Below are 16,750 nucleotides of genomic sequence, written 5' to 3'. Positions count from 1 at the left end.
AGAAGATGAGGATGGAGAGTCCGACTCATGAAGAAGATGAGGATGAAGAAGTAAGGAGCTTGACTCTCCTTTCCGGCCGCTAGTCTAACCCATGTTTTGCATCACAGCGTGCGATCTAGTCAGAGGCACCAAGTCCATGGCCATGGCCATGCCCATCGCTTCCGCCGTCAACATGGTCCACATCAAGTCTCTCATCACAACAATCTTACTTGCATGGAAAATTAAAATCTTCGTCGGTGAGGGAGTAAGGGAAGGAGGAGAAGGGGCGTAGGTTGTGACGGTGGCGGAGGAGGTGCGTGGAATTGCCTCCTGAACTTGCCCATCACCATTGTTGCATTTTTCTTTCTTTCTCTTATTTTCACAGAAAGGGGTATGGGATTGTGAAGTTTGTTAAAGATTGATTTTTTTTTTTTTTTTGTTTCTTTTGGGAGAGTAGGACTGTTGAAGGGTTGTGAATTTTACAAAAAGTCAATTTCTTCTTGTGAGTTGTGAGATCAAAGATTTCTCAGATTGAGGTGATGGGATTTTCTTGCTTGTAAATGGGTTTTTGAAGAGTTATAAGTTGTAACGCCGTTTGTTTAGTGTTTAAGTAAATACACGTGGCTGAAATTAAAATGGGGAACGTAAGGTACTGTACCTAAATTTTGCTCATATTTTAATCCATTTGTTAGTCATCTCAGTTATTTTCGTCTGTTGACTGACAAAAAAGACTAAAATAATACGCGTTAATTGATTTAGGAAAAAAAAAAAAAAAAAAAAAAAAAAAAAAAAAAAAAAAAAAAAAAAAAAAAGAGGGGTAAAATGTAGATACTAAAAGTGATTTTACTCTATAAATAAATGGAATAAAAAAAAAAAAAAAAATTCTCTTTCCTCTGTCTCTCTCTCTCTCTGTCTCTCTGTCTGTCTCGCGCGCGCGCGGTTCTCTTTCAGGAAAAACTCTCAGTCTGCTTCTCATCAGAAAACAACAGGGCAGCACAAAATTGACCCAGCTCTCTCTCACAAAACGATCTGCCCACATTTTTTTGAACCCCAAACCGTGGCTCAATCACCTGTGAGGAAGAACGGAAATCTGAGAACATCGATCAACAACGGATATCGGTACCCAAAATGTAATTTCATGGGTTTTTTGCATAATGTTTGAACTTATTGGCTTTTATACTAGATTTGGTGGTTTTACATGATTTGCTATTGCTACTTTCTGGATTTAGTTTTGGATTTATGGGTTTTTTTTTTCTCTATATCTCTCATTTATGTTTTTCTCTTTCACTCTGTTTCTTGATCTCATCTATAGCTATTTAATTAATCTTATTAGAGTCAATAAGCTAATCTGATTCCCTTATGGTTTCTTATTTTTGGCCTCATCTCTATTTTTGCATGCTCGACTTTAGGAAAAAGTATTTTGTATCAAATGATATCAAGTCATTCATGTCAAAATCTAATTAACCGGAGACATGTGTGCAAAAATAGCTATCCACAAAAACATGTCTTTCAATTATTAGTGGGGTAGTTATTTTTTTGCTTACATGTCTCACACTTATTAGATTTTGATACCGCTGACATGAAATCATTTGATACCAAATACCTTCTCTAACTTAAGGCCTTCCCTCATTGATATACAAAACCAATGATATTGTTAGCACATTGTTAAGCAAAAGTAACCTGCTTTTGGGCACAATTTGGTTGTCCTTTAATCTTCCAAGTGAGACTAACCAGGGCCATAACCATAGCACAATAGTGATGGTAATTTCGTTAGCAAAACCAGTGTGTTTGTAAAATACTTAGTATGCTGTGCAACACAACCAAAACAAAGTGCCATGTCAAGGAAGAAGCACTGATAAAGAGCATTTTGACAGAAATATAATGTTGATATTTCTTTTGAGTTAAGTATGGAAAATTTTATCAAGGAAAATAGATGATAGAGCACTACAAAGAGACAAGATGAACTCTAAGTGTCTGAAGTCAATTTAAGTCTGTACAGCCAAACTGCCAGCTTTGATTTCAATCAAACTTTTTATTTGGTAATATAATCAAATTTGACATCTTAGTAGTTAGAATTGTCCCCGACAATAATATAACAGTTAAATAATTGATGGGTTCTGTGGAATCCACTTTACAGAAATGGAATTAATTGATTATGATTGAAATCATGTTTGTAGTTATGAGATACAATGAACTCTAGTTGTTTATAGAGTAGCCTGAGCTTTTTGCTATGCTCTTTTTAATGTTTCCAAATTCATATGATCATATTATGTTTACTAAGCCTTAAACTTGATCATAGTCATCAATTCTTTATGATATACCAAATTAATATGAAATACAATGCTTCAAGTTGATGTTTAGGTTTGCCATCATTAGTAAAGCTCCAGTTGATCCTCTCCATATATTCAATCATGAATGAGGTAGTACATTACAAACAACATATCCAGAAGAGCTCTGATGCATTAGTTTTATTTTACAATCTCCCCTAGATATGTTTCAACAAACTGGGAATTCTCTTTGCAAAGTTTATCAAGTCTTTTTGAAAAATATGACTATTGAGAAATATTATCAATTGAAAAATATAACCCTTAAAAAAAGGCTATTGAGAAAATATAATTGTTGGAAATTTTGAAAGTGTTACCATTGGGAAATTTAAAAATATAGATGTTAGGAATTTGAAAAATATAGTTGTTGGGAATGAATAAAGAAATAATGAAGAAATAATATTTAAATGAGATGGAGAAAGGATAGAGAGTCTATTGGAAAGTGTATTTCAAAAAGTAGGTAGGTAAAAAATGAATGTCATTGTTCACCCTTCAAATAGTACAAAAATTTAGAGAAGCTATTGGAGATGCTCTAAGAAGTCTTTCCATAGGAAACCCATAAGCAAAAATATTAAATTGAATGATTTTACTTTTTTAATCTATCACTGCAAGGCTTAGCTTTACCTTGGTGCTCTGTGTGATTGGTGAGAAATTGAATGAGAGTGATTGGAAAAAAAGGAAAGATTGGTTTTTGTCAATCTTAATTCTGTTGTACTGAGTTTTTGAATGAAGTGAATACAAGGAAAGCTTTTTCGGATTTTCAAAGCAGTAGCTTTCAATTAAACTAGTTCTAATTCTGTGCATTGATTAAATTTCAAGTGGAAAATGCAAGGCCAGAATAGATATATTCTCCCAATTTATCCAATAAGTGTATATTTAATCCTCTGGAAATGAAATCGGCTTGACTAGTGCTAAAAACAGAATCAATGATTGGAATTTGTTCTAAACTAAATGCATTCATCATATTTGGTTCAAATCCCCCCTCACCCAACTATGGAATTATCAACAAAAATATTTGAATTTTGTAATAATTTTTTTTTTTCATTGTCTAAATTTTTCTTTCAACAATCTTGATGGTGAAGCACCAACGGAAGGCACATTTAGGAATGTAAGTGTAGTGGTATACCAGCATTACAGCAACTGACATGTCCTGCCAAACCCACTGGGATACACAGAAAGTTCCATTTTGATGAAAGTAATAGTACTCGGCTTAGTTTGAGTGTTTTTGTTTATAGTTTGACAGCTTTAGAGCTTTGATGATATTGAATATGAATGGATACTGTTCATGCTAATCTCACATATTATCATTTTTTTTTTTTTTTTGTCTAGGAAAATATTATTTGGTTAATGCTAGATACCCTTAATCCAAAGAAATATAGTAGCTGTTACTTGTGTCTTGCATAATTTTATTGGAATACATGATAGGAAGGGTGTGTGATTTAAGTGGGATGAGTGTAACTCAGATAAATTGGAAAGCAATGCCAGTGAAGTGGGTAGTAGCAGTTAGGAAAACATGAAGAGCATACATTATGAGGGATAGAAGTTATTCGTGACAAGTGACAACATAGTTCAATCCATTTGTCTGTCGCTGACAATAATTTTTATAATATCTATTTTATAGTAAGAAGGGAGGTGATGAAAGTTTGATCTTCAAATAGGACTAAATGGCAGAAAAAAAAAAGGGTACACCCGGCCACAGTTAGTTTACCAGATTTATGAAATTGACCCCTAGTTAGTATGGATTAAAACTTGGGTTAGTTGGGTTTGATGATAATATCTGGGATACCTAATCCAGGGAAAAGGGCTTGTATATTAGCACTCGACACTTTCAACAAGTATCTATTAATTTAATAGGTAGGAGTGTAAGTGTCCCAATTACAACTTTTTCTTGTGCACTTTTTCACATTTGATGTTCTGTTTAGGTGCTTCCATTTGTATATATTTCCTTTAGCCATTATTTGTTACTACATTCATCATTCTCCATTTGCACTGCCAAATTGAATTTTTGTTCCTAATGACTTACTCTTTATAGTTATTGTAGTTAGCATATAGCATATAATATTGACCTACTCAAACGTTTTTTTTTTTTTCATGTACCAGATGGTTCACACAAAGCAGGTGGAAAACAAAAAAAATAGGATACTATTCTAGAGGTGATATTCTTGCATGTAGCTTATAAACTAGGAAGCACTGACTCTTCATTTTGGGTGCCATACTCGTGTTGCAACAGTGTCCTATCTGCCGTGACATGTTATAATTTTTCAAAAATTGCTCGTCACTGTATCATACCCGTGTCCCAGTGTCCGTGTCCATGCATCCTAGCTTATAATTAGCTGAAACTTAACTGTCACATATTCTAACCTATCACGTAAGCTTATGCCTAAGTCTAAGTCCAAGAACCACTCATATGTCCTTTCTTCCAAGACTAATTTGTCTCTCCCTCTTAAACCTAAACAAACCCAAAACCGCACACCACCTCAACCAAATCCATGCCCAGTTAATTACGAACAGCCTCAAGTCACCTCCTCTTTTTGCCAAACTTATTGACCAATACTGTGCCGTTTCATTATCCTCTCATGCTCATTTAGTATTCAAACACTTTGGCCAGTCAAACCTATTCCTCTTAAACACTTTGATACGCTGTACTCAGCCTAAAAACTCACTTCTTGTTTTTGCCCATTGGTTTTCAAAGGGAGACTTAGTTTTCAATGATTTTACTTATGTTTTCATTTTTGGAGCTTGTGCTAGGGCTTCATCATTAGCAACATTGTGGGAAGGGAGAGAAATACATGGACAAGTTTTGAAACATGGCGTTATGTCAAATATTTTGGTGCAAACCACAATGATACATTTTTATGCTAATAATAAGGATGTTTTTTCAGCACGAAGAGTGTTTGATGAAATGGTTGTGAGAAGTAATGTTACATGGAATGCAATGTTTACTGGTTATTGTACACAAAGAGAAAGGACTAAGGAATATGCCCGTGATGCATTAGTGTTGTTTCAAGACATGATGACTGGTGTTTGTGGAGTGAAACCGACCGATACTACAATGGTTTGTGTTCTTTCTATGGCTTCTCAATTAGGTGTGTTAGAATCTGGGGCTTGTGTTCATGGCTATATAGAGAAGACAGTTTGTGTGCCTGAGAATGATGTTTTTATTGGTACTGGTTTAGTTGATATGTATGCAAAATGTGGGTGCCTTGAGAGTGCTTTATCTGTTTTTTGGCAAATGAATGAGAGAAATGTGTTGACTTGGACAGCAATGTCGACTGGACTAGCTATCCATGGGAGAGCAAAGGAAGCTTTGGAACTTTTGGATTCAATGGGGGCTTCTGGCATTAAACCCAATGTAGTTACTTTTACAAGCTTGTTATCGGCTTGTTGCCATGTAGGGCTTGTTGAAGAAGGTCTACATTTGTTTGATAAGATGAGGAATAAATTTGGTGTCTTTCCTGTGATGCAACATTATGGCTGCATGGTTGATCTTCTTGGTCGTGCTGGACACTTGAAAGAAGCATATGAGTTTATAATGGGGATGCAAATTGAACCAGATGCCATAATATGGAGGAGTTTGCTAAGTTCTTGTAAAGTTCATGGGGATGTCATAATGGGTGAGAAGGTGGGGAAGCTTCTCCTCCAGCTACAGCCTGAGAAGAGTGATGCAAATTTGACTGTTAGGAGTGAAGACTTTGTAGCTTTGTCAAATGTTTATGCTACAGCAGAACGGTGGGGTGAAGTGGAGATTGTGAGAAAGGAGATGAAGGTTAAGGGGATAGATAACAAACCTGGTTGTAGTTCAGTACAATCCATGAACAATTATGTTTTAGATGCATGGTAGGTCTTGAACTTGGTATACAGTGGATGATTGGAAAATGGAAGTAGTGAAAAGAATTCAAGAGTTAGTGCCTAAATGAAATATCCAGTTAGAAGAAATTATTGAAATGAAAATCTAACTCAATTGTCAGAAGGGAAAAGGTTGCTAAAGAAGATCAACATGACCTCAACAAAGTTTTCATTCAACTTACACGAGTTTCTGACTAAGCAGGTGAACTTTATATGGTTTAAATATCCTCCTCTTATTATTGTGGATGTACCAAATTTGGTGTGTATTAGGGTTTATCTTTGCAATCAATGTGCCCTGTGTAACCTTGATCCATGGCTAGTGAGTGACCTTGCATGGCCTTTGTGACAATTCTGTGCAAGTTCACAACCATTTTGGTTGACACAGGTGGACTGACCTATGGCTAGTGAGTGACTGGGTAAGTTTAAAATATGCATTGTAACTACTGGCTTTGGCATTCAATACATTCAATTAGTTTCTATTTAATACAACTTGATGTTCTATGTCAAAGCTGTTCTTGTATCTGTAATATGACATATTAGATAATCTAACATGATATCCATATATGACATTTTTTCTTTTAAAAAAATAAAATCCACATAAGGTTTCAGTCAGATGTCTCATTTATATAAAATCATCCATCATTTATCTGAGTTTTATTTATCCTTGTTTAGTTGTATATCTGTGGCTTGGTTTCAGCATCTTCTGTCTTTTGTGTTGATTAATGAAATATATTAATCCAAAGAGAACTTTCTAAAATTTCTACTTTTTTGTATTCTCACAGAAGTTTGGAACTTATGATACAAAAGATGCTGTTGTAGCTGGAGATAAATCTAAGGAGGTAATGTTAATAGATTTTATTTTTTATCAGTCATGCTGTCGAATTTTATCTAACGGATTATTTAGCTATTTTTGTTGTTTGAAGAGTAGCTAAGCATCAAAATGCAGCAAGGTAGGGATACCCTATGTTTTACATAGATCAATTTGAACAATGACGATACTAAAAACTAAAAATTCTTAACCTTGGTACAAATAGATGTTTAATACAAAGCATTAATAGCTGGGATGCAAAGGTATTTGTGCGGGGTCAATTTGTCCCTCATAGGCATCCCTAGTGAGATTTCATGGCCTCTACATGCATGATACAAATAGTGTGATTATTTTCTCAAATTTGATGCATTTCTTCAGCTTTGGATGTTAAATTTCCTTATAAAGGAATTTCTAGTATCTCCTCCAAATAATTACAGATGCTTATCATGTTCAGATCCTTGTCCATGTTGTCTCCGTTTGTTTTCTTATTCTTTTCTTTTTCTTCTCTCTTTTTGTTTGTTTCCTTCTCTGTATTCTCTGTTCTGCCTTGTGTTTTCATGAGGTAGCTTTTAATATATATCTTTCTTACTTATCAAAAAAAAAAGTTTTATTGATAAGAAAAGTAAATGTGTTTTAAGATAGTAAACCCACTGCACTTGAAACGGATACAATCAAATCAAAAGGAAGAGCTAATAGAAATAAGGAAATCAGACATGGAAATACAACGCGTAAAACCCCAAATATGAGGCTAATCAAACCTAGTCCCAGCTAGCAAAGGCTTCAACAGATCTACAGGTCTCTCAATATCTTCAAACGTTTGAGAATTCTGTTCCTTCGAGATTAACCACATAAGACAAGCCAGTACCATATTCCAGCATTTGAAGAAAAATTCCCCAGCTAGGTATATGAAATCTTTCCTTCACCCTGGAGCTAATTGGCATCTCTGTGGGAGCATTTCACTGAAATCTTCTTTATTGTAGACAAAGATGTATTGTGCAGATGATGATGATGGTGATTAACTGCAGTTACTTAAGTGAGTAAGTTGAATTTATTATAAATTTATCAGATCTATTATACACAACTTGTTGGATGAATTCAATTTGTGAGATGAATTTTGCTAGGAATCTCCTTTGTTAAGAGAAGAATTTTCCCCAAACTCCGACAACAGGATTGTCTAACCAATCAGTGCATATGATCTTCAATTGTTTAATATTTGTTTTGGCTCTTGATGTGGAACTCTAAGCTTTGCGAGCTTTGTTATAATGTTGATCCAATCATTTCTAAGCTTCCAAACATACAACACCTCTATCTGTCTTTTTTCTCTTTTTTTCCCTTAAGATTTAAGTGTTTAGATACTCATATATTTCTCTATATCAATTTCTATTGTATGATGAATTTTGCCAAAGTTTTTCCTTCCATTAAAAAAAATATATATATGCATTTTGCCAAGAGATTTTCTTGCTCCCATTGTTTCCAACATACCCAGCAACCACTACCTACGGCATATTTGTCACATATTAAGCACTTATAGTTTTGGATTTGAATGTGCAGGAACAAGTACGAGGTTTTCAGTGCTACCATTTTAACCTAGAAAGTTGCTTGCCGTCTCACAAAGTTCCTCATCCACTTCTTGCTGAGTGTGAGCAGTGACCACTACAACCATCCTTGAAATGTGATAGCTAAGATGGTGGAATTTTTGTTATTTGCATCGTTTTGTAGCGAAGTTATTGTGGGATATTTGATTTTCTTGCTCCCCTTGTTTTCAACATACCAAGCAACCAATAAGGCATATTTGTCACCCACTGAGCACAGAATAGTTTTGGATTGAAATGTGTCGGAACAAGGATGAGGTGTTCAATGCTAGCCATCTCAAAATTCAAAAAGCACCCCTTTAACTTAGAAAGTTGCTCGCCATTTCGAAAAGCTCCTCATTCACTTCTTGCCAAGTTTGACCACTACAACCATCCTTAAAAAAGGAAAAGGTTTTTTTTTTTTAAAAAAATATATAATTGCAATTGCTAAAGACAGGCCTAAATGTAATTTTATCAACAATGATGTGTGATAGTTCTCCACGTACATATTTTATTATAAGGTATTGACGGAAATGATTTTGGGAATTGATTAATTAGATAATTGAGATGGTAGAAGTTTTGTTATCATTGTTTTGTAGCAAAGTCATTGTGGGAATTTCACAGGTGTAGATACATTTGGGAATTTGATTCTTGGTGCTCCTATACATTGAAGGCAACACAAGCACAAACACATATCCCAAAATGGTCATATCATTCTGTATCCAATGTATAGGAGCACACGACCAAAGTTTTGTTTGTTTTTATTGTTTTTATCATAGATACACTATCATCTTACAAGTCACCTACCACTGTTGTCATCAGTAACCATTTCACAATCTGGATCTCATGGATTTGACACCATGGTCTTGACACAATACGGGTTCCAGTTAATGGTCTCTCAGATGATTTCTTTTTTTTATGGTTTTAGACCTAAGAATCTATCGCTGCTTAGCGTTAAAATAAAAAATTAAAAAAAAAAAATGATGCACAAATTAGTTGCGTAGGCATAAAGAAGTGGCATAAAGAATAAAACATGGGGATGAATAAGAGTTGGAAAATTTGACATAATAAGCTATTACATCCGGCATCACATTGATCAGTAAAGTTAATTACTAGAAGCTTAATTAAGAGTGTAGTTAACATAAAGAATAGGCCTTCTTACATTCGGTACAACCAAAAATAGTAGGGCAATATAATCATCCTTCAAATCATCATTTGGGAGAAGCTTCAACACATTTGAGTTACTATATTTGCTACTATTGCTCCCCATTGGTTACACCCCCACGGATCCTCTTCTGCAGATGCTCCAAGCTAGCCACTCGCTGCAAGGAAGCTGTTCTTCCCATCTTGTTTCCTGATACTGCACCTGCTGCAGGATTCTGCTGCACATTTTCAACAGGTGAAATGTCTGCCAAGCCATTGTTAACTCTTAGATCATGAGGGGACATATTATTGTTGGTACTGGGTTGATAAAAGTGATGATTTGGGTTATCTTGCACAGGCACGGCAGCATCTGTTGAAGTGTCAGAAGGGCTTCCATCAAAGGATGGCATTTCTATTGTAGACATCTCAGACATACCATGGAACATCGTGTTGTTCAACCCAGTAATTCTTTTGACTGTCTCCTCTGCCATCTTGACCTGAATTATAATTACAACAAATGAGTATAACTAATTAATAAATCATGTTTGTTCCCCTCGAGCAGCATTTATATCCTTAATTGGGAGCCTTTAGTCATTGAGTTTCAATCCCCATTTAGCAAGATACTCAACTTTGAGAACAATCAAAATGAATGGCTTACCTTTGCTCTCAATGTTTCAACATCTGCTTTTAAAACTCTATTATCAACAGCTGCATCACTGTACTTCTGGTTTATTTCAGTAAGACGCTTTAACAGAGAAGAATTTTCCACTCTTAATTGAGAAACCTATTAAAGGTCAATGGGTTAGAAATTCTAAACAGATTTGGAAGGGGAAAGAAACAATAGAAGGAAAAAACAATGGATAAAAACTAGGCCATACCTGCGTCTCAAGCTCAGTCAAATGGGCCTGCTTTCTTCTTCTTGACCGTCTGGCTGACTCTCTATTGGAAAGCATCCTGAAACAGACAGTATGAATCAATTGTATGAAAATGAATTCAACCAGTGAACAGAAGCTTAAAATTGACGCCTCAATGAAAACATAAAGAGAATAAGAAGTCTGCACATTTTGAGGTTTCGTATGCATCAAATATGCAACCAAGAATCACCAAAGTGTGTAAATATACCATGCAACACATTATACACATTTTGAACATGTGTGGACTTGGAAGATAAACACAATTTTTTCATGGATTAATAAAAACTTCTGACAAATCATTTAAGCATGACTTATGAAGTACATCTCAGGCAGGAAATTTGTGCTCCAATCAGCTATCCCATTAAACAGGCAGATCCCTCATCCATGAGATTTATTGTCGAACTTAATTTTAAAAGCAAGTTTTTATGTCCTTCTAATGATAACTATAAACAGAAAATCTTAAAATAATTTAGCAGTACATCCTCCATGGCTTTTCTGTCTGGCATGACAAAGCATGGTTCATATTGCAAGAAACTGCTTTTTGTAGGAACAAACTATTAAAGCCCATTGATGATGTATTTATGTCAACTTCAGCTAGTGCTGCACCAACTACATAAATTATACCAGTGACTTCCCAGTAGAGAAACAACATACTCTTAACATCTCCAAGTATCATACCTATAATATTATCAATAGAACAGCAGAGACCATGGTTACCTCCTCACACGTTTTGCATCAGCAGGGTCCATATTCTCAGTCAGTTCATTTTCTCCTTCAACTTCCTCATCATCAGACTGCTCTCTTGATGAACCACTTGTTGTTGACCTCACTGGTACCCCAGATCTCTTTTGCATGGAAGGTAAGGAATGAGTTCCAAGTGAAACATTGGAGTCCTTATCTTGTGACCTGGTTAAATCATACCCTGATCCTACATAGGTAAATCATATAAGACAAAAGACAAACAAGTGAATAAAAAACAAACTTAAGAACATAAGTGTATTACTTGTAGTCAACACTAAATTCTAAAGATGAGCTAGGGAAAGAGTATGAGGAAAAAAAAGAAGAAGAAGGAATCGAGGCAAGAGGAAAGATCATGATGTAAAATAATCCTTATCATCACCATCACAAATCATTTATTAGAAAGCACCACTCTTATCCGGCTCACCACTCAATTCTCTCAATGTCACCAGTGCAATATTTCTGAGTCTTTTCCATTTATGCCCAAGGCTAGTAACCTCTAACCCAATTCAGTTAATTAAATTGGTCCCCATAAATTTCTGTAAATCAATTAGTAAAGCCATCAAACCACAAAAGTATGGATGTATACCACTCACACCAGAGTTGACATCTACTTTCTCTAGGACTGTGGAGTTTGCCTCAAGTGAAACGTCTGTATTCCATACTTGCCAAAGGAAAAGTATATCAAATTAAGTCATAAAATGTGCATGTAATAAAACCAAAAAACAGTAATCTAACTTTTTAAAAATGAACTAAAAGTTATAATTTTTTTTTTAGTGGTGTTGTATGCTGAACAAGATTGAAAAGCAAGCTACTAATGCATATTCATTCTTTAGTTTGGACAATAGATTGCAGGGAACAAGGCACTTGTAGAGAATTGCATGTGTAATTCCATAAGGAGCTGGATGTGGTTCAGTGGTCAGTTAACATTTGAAATGCATGTGCCAAAAAGGATAGGCTTGTGGAGCAACTAGACAACAGTTGTTGCCCTTGGGTATTCATCATTCAATTCCTTGGGCACGTTAACTGGTCAATGGTGTCAAGTAGAGGCTGTCTCATTAAAAGCATTTAAAGGATACTTTTTTTTTTTTTTTTTTTTGCATTACTAGGAGTGGACAATTGAACTGCATAATCTGACATTCATTTATTCCTGGGGAGTTGGGGCTGTTTTTATCAATTGCTATTTTTTTGGCCTATTTTTGCAGTGTTTTGGATGCACATTAATTTAAATAATGTTTTTGTTTATAGTTCTCTTTTCTTTAAAAGAAAAAAAAGATCTTAGACAAGTACAAACTAAAAACATACAATTGAGTAATGCAAACCTTTAGAAGGGGCTTGGGATCCCAATTGTGAGGTATTGGACGCTTGCAATCCATTGTCAGTTAAAGAACCAGAATCTTGAGGTTTTACCAGAGATCCCTATTGACACGAATAAAACATACTAAGTTAACTAGTATTTATCTGATAAAAATAGCTTCAAATCTATATCAAGCAAAACCGTAGTAAAAGAATTAATCTTATGCAATACATATACAAAAGCAAATTGTGGATATTCTTAATCCCATACCACAAAGACAATTAAATTCTTAAGCATCCATATCAATGGTAGTTTCTAGTTCCTCAAATGATTATAAATGCCATATAGAACCTGAGGTCAGCTGTGACAGATATTGTAATAAACTGTTCATTTGAGATAATAGCCAGGAAGTGATAATTCCACCACATGAAAGAAATTTTCAGTGCCTCATTTACCCCTGCTGTGAAGATTGTTTGGCCAAGCAAACAACCAAAAATAAAAAAGAACATCCAAATCAAGGGATACAACAGTACAGGCCTAGGTGAAATTTAAGAGTAAAAAACTTTCATAACCCATGCCTAGAAGGATTCTAAGAGTAAAAGACCTTTCCTTTTTAGCTTTCTTGATTACATATAGCGAATGCTAACACATATGAGGACAAGATCAGAGTAAGCAAATGTTGAAGAAAATCAAATTATAACATGTTCCAGAAGAGAATTTTTGTCAAGTTCAATGCCTAAGTGAGGCTATGAGTATTTTGGTTTTGTGCAAGGTTTTTTTAGTCTTTCTTAAAAGTTTACGGCCATTGGCCAAAAAGAGCATAGCAAGAGACCTGTCATGAAGTTAAACTGTTAAAGTCTTGGAATCTACATTTATTAATCTCTAGCCAGAGCTGATTGAAGCTCATTCACTCAGTAAGTGGTGGTCTTTTTTTCATTCTTTGTTTCATTTTTTCTTTTCCAAAGCAAGTTACAATTCAGCCTAAGATTTTGACAATTGCACGTCTACTTAAACTTTTTTTTTTGTTTGGGTAATATTCTTTGAAGCCTTAAGGCCAAGTGAATTTAAAAGCAATCATATAAGACCATGTGACTTCTTGTCTTTACTGTCTTCAAGTTTCTAGCAAAGTTTTCTTTGTATAACTCAACCTAAATATCCATTAATTATATTTGCACTACTTTACGTTTCAGAAAACGCCATAAAAAATAAATAAATAAAAATTACTTTAAAATTCCTAGTTCTCATCATATTTGATACAAGAAAACAAAAGCCTTCTCTAAGCAGATGCCAAAATAACAACTCAGCTTAATTGAACCAACTTTCGATTCTCTAAAAACCAAATCAACACAAGAACATGGCTTCACCACGTTTTCTTTCCTTTTTCTTCATCTTTCTTAAGAACGCGGACAATACACATGTTCTTTTATTGGTAAACAAGACACAGACACGGACTAAACATAAACCAAACTCCAAAAGAGGAAACTCCATGCCTTTTTTTTTCTGGTCAAGCTCCTAATAGAGTAAGTTTTCCACATCTCATGCTTAGTTGATTTGACTCTAACCGACTAATCCTTCTTTTGGTTATAAAATCGACCTTTTATAGCAAAAAAGTTGCTTAAAGCTAATTTAAAGAAATAAATCTTTTCAGTTTTTGGGTTTTATTTTTATTTTCTCTTTCACTTCATGCATAACTAAAAGATTCAAACTCACCAAACATCATAAACACATTCAAATCAATATAATCACAAGTTATTTTATATTAAAAGAGAGAAATAAAAATTAAATACTTTTTTTGGTCTCTAAGAAAATGCTAGGGGAAAAAAAATCGTCTTCCAAAGCCTAAATTTCTCACTACATGGGAAGCAAGCAGAAACTTAAATAAAAACACCACTTTTTTTTTTTTTTCATTCCCCAGAAAACCAATAAAACACAAGGAAATCCATGCTAATATAAACTTTCTTTTCTTTTTTAAAGCTCTCTCAGTACCCAAACAAAAGCTAAACAACAACAACAACAACAACAAACCCAAATACCCAGATAAAGCAAAAAGACTAAAAAAACCCAGATCCAAACTATTCATTTCCTCAACTTTCTTGGCAACCAAAAAAAACCCATGAACTATATTTCAAAAAAAAAAAAAAAAAAAAAAACCAACAACAAGAACAAAAATAATAATATTAAAAAAAAAAACATACCCGAGATAAAGCAACAGCAGCACAAGCAAGATTGAGCTTGCTTTTAAGGAAAGCCTGGTACTCTTCGGAATCGATCGGAATATTCAGCGGAGGACCGGCATTAAACGACGGCGTCGTGCTCGTCGTTCCGTTGTTGCTCTTGTTCTTGCTAGTAAACGACGTCGTCGAAGCCGCGTTGTTACCATTACCATTACTCTTAGTATTGTTATTGTTATTGTTATTGTTATTGCTATGGCTATGGCTCTGGCTATTATTATTATTATCAGTGGCGGTCTTCGTGTCGAGGAGGACGACGTCGTTTAAGGGAGCGGAGGAGGAGGCGGTTGTGGTTTCGGTCTCGGACGGTTCGACTTCGAGCTGGAGGAAGCGCTGGAAAGCCCACTCGGAAGCGCTGCGGTTCATCATTTTGGAGGATTCGTCGGCTGTTTGCGGTGGCAAATGAGCCGATGACGACGGAGCTTGTGGTGGTTGTGGGTGTGGGTGTGGTGGTGGTGACCAAAACTGGTCCGACATTTCATCCACTGAAAACACCCTATCCATTTCTCTCTCTTTCTTTCTCTCTCTCTCTCTCTCTCCTATTGTGTGTCTTATGTTTTTTGTTTCGTTTTCTCTCTTTATATAAAAAAAGGTTTTATCTGCTTTGCTGAGGTGGCATTGAGGTGGAGGCACATTAGTCAAAGTTAAATTTCATGCTTTTTTTTTTTTGGGATTCGGGGATTTTGGATTTTACCATTCTTTTTTTATATGCTTTGGATAATTTTATATTTAAGATTTAACCCTGAAATTAAGGAGGTTTTTTTTTTTTTAATAGTAGATAAAAATTCTACCCTAAATTTAAGCATATACATATATAAAGCTATTTTCTAGAAATTTAAACGCGGCACTTCTCTCTAAAAGTCATAATCTTACCGACTTATTATTCTTTTAGATTTCTAGAAAGTTTTCTAAAATACTACGAAGATAATACTTTTATAATAAATCCTAAATAATAACAGGTTATAACTAACTGTTAATTTTAGTAGTAAATAATTAGAACTAGTAATAACTTATCACTTAAGATTTATTGTGAAAATATTGTAAATATCACTCTTCTCATTTGTTACTAACAAATTAAATCTTATTATTTACGGAGTAAATCTATTACATGAAAGACCTTTTTTATTTTGATGTTGTTCCACTAAAACCTACTTTAACTTCTTCTTCCTTTCTTTTTTTCAATTTGGTACAATTTTGTTGATATACTATCAATTAGTGAGATTTTGAACTTTAGATGTCTCGGTCAAAATGGTAAATGAACTTTGCTATTTGATATGGATCATTTTGACAGTGTTCTATTAAAAGTTTTAGGGTTATTATGTGCCCAATGTGTTTGAGTTTGTGTTTGTGTTTTTGAAGATGGTTGTGTGACCATAGTTGTGATCGGGTTGTAGTATGGGTTTTTTTGTTGTTTGATTTCCTTAGATTTTTTAAAAATAACATATATTATATCTCACAGATTTTGGGGTTGGTTTGTTGTTTTTGGATGGGTTTGTAAAGGTTATTGCTGTTTTTTTTTTTTCTTTCTTTCTTGAATGACATTTTATGGTCACTTCTAACTCTTTGTTTGCGTATGAGGAAAATTTTCTATTCCAAAGATGAAAAATTCTTTATCAAGTTTGTTTTTGGTTGCCATGAAAAACTATACATCTATTTTCTTTTCCTTTTCTTTTTTAAGTCACGTGGCCTCCATGTTAGAATTAGGCGGAACACTTGACAAAATATCAGCATAGTGTCTATTTGATACAATAGCAAAGCTCATGTACCAAATTGACAAAATCAAAATTGCTAAGCGAGTCTAAGTGCAATAGCATAAGAGTTTAGAGGGCCTTAGTGCAATTTATCCTACTTCAAATTGGTATCAATTTAATCATTTCCTCTTTATGTTTGATTTGGATG

General features: G+C 34.5%; 2 protein-coding genes across 13 annotated transcripts; one reads left to right on the top strand and one right to left on the bottom strand.

Annotated features, from left to right (window-relative positions):
- The first annotated feature begins 869 nt into the window (after positions 1-869).
- Positions 870-8,948, top strand: LOC126717420 (pentatricopeptide repeat-containing protein At3g18970). Of its 10 annotated transcripts, none has more exons than XM_050419166.1 (5): positions 870-1,109; positions 4,404-4,456; positions 5,186-6,565; positions 6,932-7,990; positions 8,509-8,948. In XM_050419166.1, exon 3 carries the CDS (start codon positions 5,206-5,208, stop codon positions 6,142-6,144), a length of 939 nt encoding a protein of 312 aa, XP_050275123.1. In that variant the 5' UTR covers positions 870-1,109; positions 4,404-4,456; positions 5,186-5,205; the 3' UTR covers positions 6,145-6,565; positions 6,932-7,990; positions 8,509-8,948. The 10 variants fall into 10 exon arrangements, with proteins under 10 accessions (XP_050275123.1, XP_050275121.1, XP_050275118.1 ...); XM_050419164.1 differs by having other exon boundaries at positions 4,404-6,351; positions 6,932-6,988; positions 7,596-7,990; XM_050419161.1 differs by having other exon boundaries at positions 4,404-6,565; positions 6,932-6,988; positions 7,596-7,990.
- Positions 8,949-9,568: 620 nt separating this feature from the next.
- On the bottom strand, positions 9,569-15,401 carry LOC126717419 (light-inducible protein CPRF2). 3 transcript variants are annotated; one of them, XM_050419153.1, is made up of 7 exons: positions 14,816-15,401; positions 12,646-12,742; positions 11,913-11,987; positions 11,303-11,513; positions 10,550-10,625; positions 10,330-10,455; positions 9,569-10,168 (listed from the first exon to the last, which is right to left on the bottom strand). In XM_050419153.1, exons 1-7 carry the CDS (start codon positions 15,353-15,355, stop codon positions 9,785-9,787), a joined length of 1,509 nt encoding a protein of 502 aa, XP_050275110.1. In that variant the 5' UTR covers positions 15,356-15,401; the 3' UTR covers positions 9,569-9,784. The 3 variants fall into 3 exon arrangements, with proteins under 3 accessions (XP_050275110.1, XP_050275111.1, XP_050275112.1); XM_050419154.1 differs by having other exon boundaries at positions 11,913-11,975; XM_050419155.1 differs by lacking the exon at positions 11,913-11,987.
- Positions 15,402-16,750: the final 1,349 nt, after the last annotated feature.

The sequence above is a fragment of the Quercus robur genome, chromosome 3 (assembly GCF_932294415.1).
Source record: "Quercus robur chromosome 3, dhQueRobu3.1, whole genome shotgun sequence".
Lineage (NCBI taxonomy): Eukaryota > Viridiplantae > Streptophyta > Magnoliopsida > Fagales > Fagaceae > Quercus > Quercus robur.
Note: the sequence above shows the minus strand (reverse complement) of the source record. Positions and strands in the feature narration are given on the sequence as shown.

What these genes read in the sequence shown, in the direction of transcription:
- LOC126717419 (XM_050419153.1), bottom strand. Translation starts at nt 15,355, where the DNA reads ATGGATAGGGTGTTTTCAGTGGATGAAATGTCGGACCAGTTTTGGTCA. An exon ending in CTGCTGTTGCTTTATCTCGG is followed by an intron (nt 12,743 to 14,815) that starts GTATGTTTTTTT and finishes TCGTGTCAATAG; the next exon opens with GGATCTCTGGTAAAACCTCA. An exon ending in GATGCAAAACGTGTGAGGAG is followed by an intron (nt 10,626 to 11,302) that starts GTAACCATGGTC and finishes TGTCTGTTTCAG; the next exon opens with GATGCTTTCCAATAGAGAGT.
- LOC126717420 (XM_050419165.1), top strand. Translation starts at nt 4,711, where the DNA reads ATGTCCTTTCTTCCAAGACTAATTTGTCTCTCCCTCTTAAACCTAAAC.